At 44.0% G+C, this 10,112-nt stretch overlaps 1 protein-coding gene across 1 annotated transcript in view; it reads right to left on the reverse strand.

The window, feature by feature from the left end:
* FAM169A (family with sequence similarity 169 member A) overlaps positions 1–10,112 on the reverse strand; it is a 20,287-nt gene that overhangs the window by 7,627 nt on the left and 2,548 nt on the right. Inside the window, exons 4-7 of the mRNA XM_015420419.1 lie at positions 7,573–7,744; positions 4,870–5,049; positions 2,678–2,811; positions 2,429–2,530 (exon numbers count right to left, since the gene is read on the reverse strand). Coding sequence (XP_015275905.1) covers positions 2,429–2,530; positions 2,678–2,811; positions 4,870–5,049; positions 7,573–7,744 — 588 coding nt within the window. The remainder of the gene's footprint in view (positions 1–2,428; positions 2,531–2,677; positions 2,812–4,869; positions 5,050–7,572; positions 7,745–10,112) is intronic.

Consider the following 10,112-nt stretch of genomic DNA (forward strand, 5'->3'; position numbering starts at 1 on the left):
GAGGACAGGGACCTCAGTGAGGTACAATGCTGTAGAGTCCACCCTCCAAAGCATCCATTTTCTCCATGGGAAGTTATCTCTGTAGTCTGGAGATGAGCAGTAATTCCAGGCATCCCCAGGTCCCACCTGGAGGCTGGCATCGCTAGGCAGCACCCTCTGGGTGACTTGATACCACCTGATTTGCATGACTCAACTAGGCCCAGCTGCTTGCTACTGTTCATCAGCAGCCACCCTATGAAAGCCAGTGTGATGTAACAGTTAAGAGTTTCAGATTAGGGTCTGTGAGACCTAGGTTCAGATCCCCATCTTGCGGTGGAAGCTGACTGGGTGATTTTGGACCAGTCACATACTTTCAGCCTAGCTAACCTCACAAGGTTGTTGTGCAGATAAAGAGGAGAAGAGAATAATATAAGCTGCTTTGGTCCCCACTGTGGAGAAAGACTGTAATTTTCCTAGGTAGAGGCTGTAGGGGAGGGGTGTGGAGTAGGAAAGCTGAAGACAGAGAGGCAGATAAAAGCAGGCTGGCTGTTGGGTGGGAAGGAAATTGTGTTGCCAACTCCAGGTTGGGAAATTCCTGGACATTTGAGGGGTGGAGCCTGGGGAGGGTGGGATTTGAGGAGGGGAGGAACTACAGACCAGTATAATGCCATAGACTCCACCCTCCAAACCATACATGGAGGAGAGAAGGAAAGGGGGAGAAAGAGTAAGAGAGAGGTAGAGGGAGACAGGAGGAAGCAAAGGTGTGAGGAATAGGATAACCATCCCGCAAGTTTCTTGCGGGTCTCCACTTGTGTTTATCTAATTCCCTCTTGAAGCTGTCCATGCTTGTAGCCGCCGTCACCTCCTGTGGCAGTGAATTCCATGTGTTAATCACTCTCTGGGTAAAGAAGTACTTCCTTTTATCTGTTCTAATCCGACTGCTCAGCAATTTATGTACATCCTTCAATTAAGAGTGCCCCGCATCAGTTGAAATGATTAAGGCTGTGGCACTTCCCCATTACCTTCATCATTTATTAATGCTCGCAGACCAGTTGGTCATAAGCAAATAAGAGAATTATACATACGTACATACAAATCACATTCCTTATATATCCTTTTACGTAATTTGATTATTAATTAGTTTGTTTAGTAGTATGTGAGTTCCTTAAATTCTCTTCATGTCTCATGTCCGAACATTCCCAAAAGAATTTTAACTACTGAGACTGTAATGGCTGGATCAGAGCCACCAAGCAAGAATTGGAGCTTAGTTGCAACAGGCAAATCAACATCAGGGAGCAACAAATCAATATCCTGGGTTCTCAAGTGTTTATATTTTTGACAAGAAAAAAAAGACATGCTCTATAGTTTCAGTGGAACCAAAACCACAGCCACACAGATGCTGAGAATAGGGCTTTTTAGCATTAACGCCCACTTAGTACAGCGGTAGGTAACACATTGAACCTAGCTAGAGAAAAGGCTCTTCTATAGGCTCGGATGGTCAAAAAATCTATATACGGGCAAGAGGACTTTGAATATAGAAAGCCAAAGAAAGCAGGAGAGCATACACAGAGAATAGTACTGTTTAAATCCCACTTCCCCATTACCGTTGCACGCCACCAAGGAGGAAGGTCCAATCCTCCCACAATAAGAGTCAAATCTATGCTGCCTGCTTGCTTTATTCCTGGGCAAAGTGATGTTTCCCCCAATCTGACAACCAAGGCAGGAGACTAAGCCTGTTGCACCACAGCCCAGGCCTTACCAAGAGAAAGCTTGCTTTCCTAAAAAGTATAAGCTGGGTAGTTCTGAATAAAACTTTGTCCTCCAAGACATGCTTCTGGGTGGTGCTGCTTCTAAACCAGGGGTCCCCAACATCATGCCAATGGGCGCCATGGATACCTTTCACGGTGCCCACCAAGAGTTTCTAGAAGCTGGGCAGGGCCCAGGTAGTGATTTTGTCCAGCAAGACTCCTGATTGGCCGTGCAGACTTTTAAAAACGTTGCTTGGGCAGCAACTGCCACCACAGCACAAGAATCTTCATTGTGTGACTGAAGGTAAGCTGCAGCAGCCATTTCATGGCTGGCTCCACCTCCTGTGGCAGCCATCACGCAGCAGCCAGTTCTGTGGCTGTGCCTCTCCTAATGTGTCAGAATTCCAAAGTTGCCTGCAGGTTCAAAATGGCTGGGGACCCCTGTTCTAAACAGCTGCGACACTTCACACGTCCTCAGCAAGTTCAATTCCTAAAACTCATTTGTGTAATTACAGAACGAAATTACTTTAAGTCATATAAGGTGGTGAGGAGGAGGGAAAGTGTCAAGCAAAATCACTTTCTTAATGTGTTCCTTTTTCTTCTCTTTCTGAGAATAAAAATTCTCACAAGTTACAAAAACAACTAAATGGAGAAGCACGTGAGACGTCTGAAGAGTCTACAAAGTCATATTGTATACCTACACTTAGCTGTGAATCACTGGGGTCAGGGGCTGATTCATCTGGGGTGTTGAGCTCCACAGCAGACTGCAAAAAACTCTCCTCAGCCTGAGAACTGCCGCTTTCCTTCTGCAAGTCTCCTGCTCCTAGAAAAATTCAATAGAGAAAATGCAAAGAGCTGTTTACATGTCTTTTATTGCGGCTAAATAAATTTAATAGTATTGATACAGATTTTTCAGCACTTCAGGGTATCCAGGTCATGCCCACAACCACCTTACCTAGGTATCTGATAGATTCTTTCTCCAATATACTAGCGACAAGTGTTCTCTGATGCCAGTGGCCCACTCCTTCAACTTCCCACAGAAGATCATGATCCCCCGGGTACTTTTCAAAGTACTTCTGACAAGCTGGAGAAAACAGAACAGGTTTGGACTTCTACACGATGAACAGGTTTGGACTTCTACACGATTTTTACTGAAAAGGCTGCCTTTTTAAGTATTTAAATTAGGGGTGCCAAACCAGGCCTTTAGTCTGGCCTGGGAGTGGGCTCTCTTCTCTCCCCCCTCCCCTTGCCCATCCTCACTGTTCTGAGCTTGAGCTGCCAGGGAGTACAAAGAGCAGAGGGCGGGGCTGCCTCTGAGAGCAGGAAGCAGAGGGCGGGGCTGCCAAACTTCCCAGCCACTGCTCCCGGTCTCTGTAGTCTTCCTCACAGGTTGAAGCTGGGGGGGGGTCCTTCTGCTGCGATCCTTGTGCTTCTTTTTTTAATTTAAAACTTGCTTTGCAAAATCCCACTATTCCCCCATCTTTCCAATTTAGACAGGCACGTTTTAAGGGCAGGGGAGGGGGGGGGGAGATTTGGGACCGGCCAGGGCTAAAATATAGAGTTCTGCAAACTCAAGGGACTCCAGTTTTGCAGAGAAATATCAGTTTTAACACACCCTCCTAATGTGGAGCTCCAATGGAATAATAGCAGAACAAGTGCTGAAGAGGACATCCAAATTATTATCTCAAACCACCCTGTAAAACCACCCCAAGACCCTGGAGAGACACTGCCACCCTGAGTAGAGGGGGGTGGGGGCGGTAAACTTGCAATGCTCAGCCATTTCATGTTTGTTTCCTTGATCCTAGGCTCAGACCATTTATATTTGTGGTTTATTTCTTTAAGGGGGGGAGAGGTTTGGGACCAGCCAGGGTTAAAATATAGAGTTCTGCAAACTCAAGGGACTCCAGTTTTGTAGAAAAATATTAGTTTTAACACACCCTCCTAATGTGGAGCTCCAATGGAATAATAGCAGAACAAGTGCTGAAGAGGACATCCAAATTATTATCTCAAACCACCCTGTAAAACCACCCCAAGACCCTGGAGAGACACTGCCACCCTGAGTAGAGGGGGGTGGGGGCGGTAAACTTGCAATGCTCAGCCATTTCATGTTTGTTTCCTTGATCCTAGGCTCAGACCATTTATATTTTTATTTTATATTTTGGGGAGTAGGTCTGGGACTAACTACAATTAAACTAAAATAAAATAAAATCAACAAATTCAAGGAACTTCAGTTGTATTGGTTTTAACACCCACAGCCTTCTAATGGGCTCCAATGGAATAGCTGCTATAATATCTTTAACTGTGTTTGTCTGTGTCTTTTATAAAGTTTATATCTCTGCTACATGGCATTACATTTTATGACACACATGGTCCAGCCCGACAAAGTCCAATTTATGTCAAATCCAGCCCTCATTACAAATGAGTTTGACACCCCTGATTTAAATGGTAGAAGCAATTACATAATTAACATGATAATTACCCTTTGCAATAAAGTATCCAAAAGTTTACTCTAATATGTCAGCAATCACAATTAGTTTTGTAAGAGACCTTGGCAGCATTCTCTATTATACAAACATTTATTCACATATACATAAACACACACACATCCCTCACTGGCTTTGCCCAGGTGAACAGTTGAGAGAGAAACGTCTTTTGCAGCATACAATCAAAAACAAGAATGAAGTACTAAAAGTTTTTAACACTGGCTAGTGTTGTATCATCCATGCTAGGTCCCTAAGCCAAGGACTCTAGCATTGGAGAATGAAATATCCCCTGAAGTGCCCCCAGAAATTCAGTTCCTGGGGGAAAGTGCATTGATAGCAACAAAGTTATCTTAGATTCTTCCCCATGATAACAACTTTTTCTCTCTTTTCCTCCTTGTCAAGGGAGGAATCTGCCTTTTTTGTTAATTACATATATTAGACAGTTCAAGAGTCTAGAGAACTAGAAGTCAAAATTCTCTCAAAGAAAACTGAACTGATAGAGATCTGCTCTATTTTTACTTGCACAAAGCATGTGCAGGCATGCAGGCTTTACCTACACATACAATCCTCTAGAAAGTCTGCCATTTCAATAAAAAAGACAAGTTGTAAAATGTACACGTAATTGGCTCTTGCACCCTAAATATAGTTGAAAGGCTTACCAGCATGCATAAAAGATGTCATTGGGTACCGCAGGCCAAGCGTGTCTTCCGTAAAGGAATCCACAAAATCTTCCAATATGAGCAGTCCAAAATCTTTCCCTCTATGCTTCTTTCTCACAAACATTGTGTCCAGAACTGGAAGCTGGTAGCTCTGGGTAAGGAATGAACTACACATGCTCCCTGCAATCATAAGAGCAGCCTTGATTAACATTCCTAGAGAGAATAATTCCCTTAGGCCCCGGTCACACGAAAGGTTTTGGGCAGGGAGAGGGACGGATCGGGGGCGGAGCAAACGGGCGCGATCCCACCGCAACATCTGGGAAACGTTGCGCACCCGTCCCCGATCCGGCCCTTCCGGATGAAAAACCACATTAAAAATGAACCACCTACCGAGATGGTTCTTCTGGAAAGGCCGCATCAAGGCCGGCCGTGGGATCGTCGGCGCGTCCTTCTGCCGGCGCATCCCCGGGTCCTGGCCGAACTGCGCATGCTCAGACATGCGCAGTTCGGCAGCCTCCCGTCACAGTCTCCCCGGTCTGCAATTGCGTGGCGGCTCACGGGATGTGTATGATCCCGCCGCCGCGTGCCTATTTTGGTGCGGCTTTTAAAAGCCGCACTTTTGCCCGACTTTTTCCCCCCGTGTGGCAGGGACCTTAGTATAGCAAAACCCTTGTTAACTGGCATGTGATTATCCAGAATGCTCAGCTAGCATCACCCATTAGCCACCAGAGCTCAGCATATGCCCCACTCCTACGTCTCCAGCCAGCAAGCTTGACTGCCCACCTCTGGTGCCTCTCTCCCCTTCTGCCTGCCTGGAACTGCTTGTCTGCCTCCTGTAGACTGGCTCCATGGCTTGGGAGGACAGGGTCCTGCTCAGTGTGGGAGCTGTTGCCATATTGTTTCCAATGGGGTGGGGTTTGGTTGCTGAGGATTCCTCTGGGTAGCGGGTAGGACAAAGCAATAAGCCTGTATTTCCAGCACATCTGTTTAACTGGCAACCCCCCATTCCATGTAAGTGCTGGATAACAAAGCTTTTATTGTATATCTAAGATGGTACCCCCAGAAGGTTCTTTTTCTCCCACCCTCCACATGATTATATGGTCAACCCAGCTGTATATGTTTTTGGTGTGCATCTTTCTTCCTAAATCCTCTTTAGCCAGCTTCACTATTATCCAGACACATAACCTCTGTCTAACCTGAATCATCTCTTTCCATTACTCTCCAAATTCTGTATCCAACTGTTATTTAAAATACAGCTGTTCATTCCATCTTAACCATGGGATGCAAATTTAATTTTTAAAAACCAACCATTGTATTAGAAGTATTACTTTTTAAACATTAAGAAGCTCACACAACCTCTTTTATGAAGTGATTCCAGAGATTCCACAGGACTAGTGAATGCGATGGGCAAAAGGGCATCCTTCACTAGAGGACCTGGGAGCAGTGTTCCCTCTAAGCTGAGTTAGTGTGAGCTAGCTCACAGTTTTGTAGCCGCCAGCTCACAAATTTTTGTCTTAGCTCAGGAAGGATGGCTCCAGAGCAAACTAATTTATGCAATAGCCAAATCACTTGCTCACAACTTTAATGTCAGTAGCTCACAAAGTAGAATCTTTGCTCACAAGACTCCACAGCTTAGAGGAAGCATTGCCTGGGAGTCTATTTTTCAACCTACTAGAAGCTTCAGAGATATCTGGCCCCCGCCTCACTGCAGGCCACCTAGAACAACCAACATTTCTGCTGGGCACGTAAGTTCTCCGGACATGCAGGAATCACCTGCTAGCAAGGCAGCTGCAACAGTCGTAAACCCTGCACCCAGCCAACTTGGTCTTCTGCACCCTTGCATTCAGCATGAGAAGTTCTGCCCAGCAGCTCCTTCCAAGCATGTTTAAATGTTTACAGCAATATACCAGCAGAAAACTATATTTAGCATTTTAATATTTAATATTTTACATTCCTCCTTCCAAGAACCAACTGCTCTTACATAAATCCTCTAGTTTAGAAGTGACCAAACTTTGACAGCTCTATAACAGACAGAAAATTTGGGGTGCAATTTAAGAGTTGCAAATTTGACTTAAATTAATCCAAATCCACATGAGTCTTAGCCTTGCTGGTTCCAGTCTTTCATGATAGGGTAACCATTACATTTACCTGAGAATGTTATAAGAGTTACTTCCCTACTTATTAATAAGCATAATTTAACTTTCAAGTGGGTCAGATTGCTGGAAACTATTAACAGACTTGGAAGTTCTGAAATACAGCTATGTTCACAAGGTCAAAATTAGGGAGGGGGCAGAAGGAGAGGAAAGAGCCATCTGCTTATTGTTTCTTTTCCCCACCCCCACCTCTACCTCCAAAACCTAAGTTTGACCAGACTAAAGACCCATCTGGCTGAATATCAAGTTTCCAACCGTTGTCAAGGCTGTGTAACATGCTTGACAACCAATTTCCCTAGAAATTAAGCCACACTCCTAAGAAAGCAGCTACTATGATTCACTATATTTCTGAAGAGGCAGACTATATATTTCTTTGTGGAGCAAAATTTCCAGAGTATTTAAAATTAATCCTTGAAGATCGATTCCATTTTTAAACTATATATAAGGGTTTCTGTTGTCTGTTCACAACAGAAAAAAAGACTACATCAACCCAGACTGGTTCCTTCTCGCTCACATTAGATGTCTCTTGTAATTTTAAAGAAAGCCTTACCTGTAGGTTTAATGGAATAAAACCCAATTGCTTCTCCTTTCTTCCACAGAATCTTGGCATAATCATGGCTACCATGACAGAGGAATGGGAACTCGTTTTTCTCAATTTCTTGTTTGCGATAGATTATTCTATTTAATACATAAAGAACCACTCTCTCCCCAATGGTCTTCACCTATTTAACACAGAGAGAAAAGTATGACTGAAATAGTTATTAATAGGAGAATATTTCATTTCAGAAAATGACCTTATATTTAAGAAGTTGCTAAAATCCATAATCCTACTCCCAAGGCAATGGGGGTGACAACATACGGAGTACCTTCTTAAAAACATATACTATGGAAAGAGCATTTTATGAAAACCTGATTGGGTATATCTGCATTATGAAGCTGAAGTGGTTTAAATTATTACATTAATGTGGATGGAACAAGACTCGTGTAGATAGAACAAAACTGGAGTTATGTGGTCCCGACAACCCACTCCAGTCAACACTCTGGCTGTGGCATTCCATACCAAATCTAGCTTCCAGATAGTCTTCAAGGGAAGCCCCATAAACAGAGCATTGCAGTAATCTAACCCACAGTGGCAAGATCTTTCCTGTGTAGGGACGGATGCAGCTGGCTCCCCAGCTAAAGCTAGTGAAAGGCACCTCTGGCCATTTCTGCCACCTGTTTATCCAACAAGAGGCCCAGGTCCAGCAGCAAGCCCAAGAGAAATCCCATTTCCACACACACACACACCAGTAGCCCCTCCATTTTGTTAAGATTAACTTCCAGCTTGTTAGCCCTCATCCACTCAGAACTGCCTCCTGGCACATGTTCATGGTTTCCACAGCCACCCTGAGATCTGTATGAAGTGCGAAACAGAGCTGAGTGTCATCCACATATTGGTGGCAACTCAGTAAAAATCTCAGGATTATTTCAAATTCAAATACAAGGCACTTACAGTACAAACAGAAATCATAATCAGTTGTATAACCATTACATGAACACACACAATCCCAATTCCCAAGACAATTCTGAGGAAGTGTGATTGCACACGAAAGCTTACACCTTAAATAAAAATTTCTTGGTCTTAAAGGTGCCATTGGACTCAAACTTTGTTCTATTTAACCCTAATAGGGTTAATTGTGCAATATTTTCAGAGTTCCTGCCTGCAGTCAGAAAACTCTGCTTAATGTAACAGCATTACTATCTACCTGAACATAAGGACATAAGAGAAGTCAATGGTGGATCAGGCCAATGGCCCATCCAGTCCGTCACACAGTGGACAAAAATATCAGGTGCCATCAGGAGGTCCAGCAGTGGGGCCAGGACCCTAGAAGCCCTACCACTGTTGCCCCCCCCCAAAAGAACCAAGAATACAGATCATCACTTGCCCCAGACTGAGAGTTCCTATCTATACCTTGTGGCTAATAGCCACTGATGGACCTCTGCTCCATATGTTTATCCAATTCCCTCTTGAAGCTGTCCATGCTTGTAGCCGCCACCAGTGGCAGTGAATTCCATGTGTTAATCACTCTTTGGGTGAAGAAGTACTTCCTTTTATCTGTTCTAACTCGACCGCTCAGCAATTTCATGGAGTGCCCATGAGTTCTTGTATTGTGAGAAAGGGAGAAAGTACTTCTTTCTCAGCCTGCTCTATCCGACGCATAATCTTATGAACCTCGATCATGTCACCCCTCAGCCATCGTTTCTCCAAGCTTAAAGAGCCCCAAGCACTTTAACCTTTCTTCATAGGGAAAGTGTTCCAACCCTTTTATCATTCTAGTTGCTCTTTTCTGCACTTTTTCCAATGCTATAATATCCCTTTTGAGGTGTGGTGACCAGAATTGCACACAGTACTCCAAATGAGATCACACCATCGATTTATACAGGGACATTATGATACTAGCTTATTTGTTTTCCCTAATAATCACCAGCATAGCATTGGCCTTTTTTATTGCAGTCACACACTGTCTCAACATTTTCAGTGAGTTATCTACTATGACTCCAAGATCTCTCTCTTGGTCAGTCTCTGCCAGTTCGGACCCCATCAACGCGTATTTATAGTTAGAAATTTCGGCCCCAATGTGCATCACTTTCCACTCGGCCACACTGAACCCCGTTTGCCACACTGACGCCCACTTGCCCATCCTTGACAGATCCCTTTGGAGTGCCTCACAATCCTCCCTGATTTTCACCACCCTGAACAATTTCGTGTCATCCACACATTTAGCCATTTCACTGCTTACTCCAACTCCAAATCATTAATGAATAAGTTAAAAAGCATCGGACCGAGTACTGATCCCTGCTGTACCACACTGCTTACCACCCTCCACTGTGAAAATTCCCCATTAATACTCACTCTCTGTTTCCTATTAATTAGCCACTTTTTTATCCACAGAAGGACTTGTCCTTTTATCGCTATGACTATTGAGCTTACTCAGGAGCGTTTGATGAGGAACTTTATCAAAAGTTTCTGGAAGTCAAGGTAAACAACATCTATTGGGTCCCCCTTGTCCACATGTTTGTTCACTCCCTTAAAGAACACTAACAGGTTAG

Source organism: Gekko japonicus, unplaced genomic scaffold (assembly GCF_001447785.1).
Source record: "Gekko japonicus isolate JY-2015 unplaced genomic scaffold, Gekko_japonicus_V1.1 scaffold412, whole genome shotgun sequence".
Taxonomy (NCBI): domain Eukaryota; kingdom Metazoa; phylum Chordata; class Lepidosauria; order Squamata; family Gekkonidae; genus Gekko; species Gekko japonicus.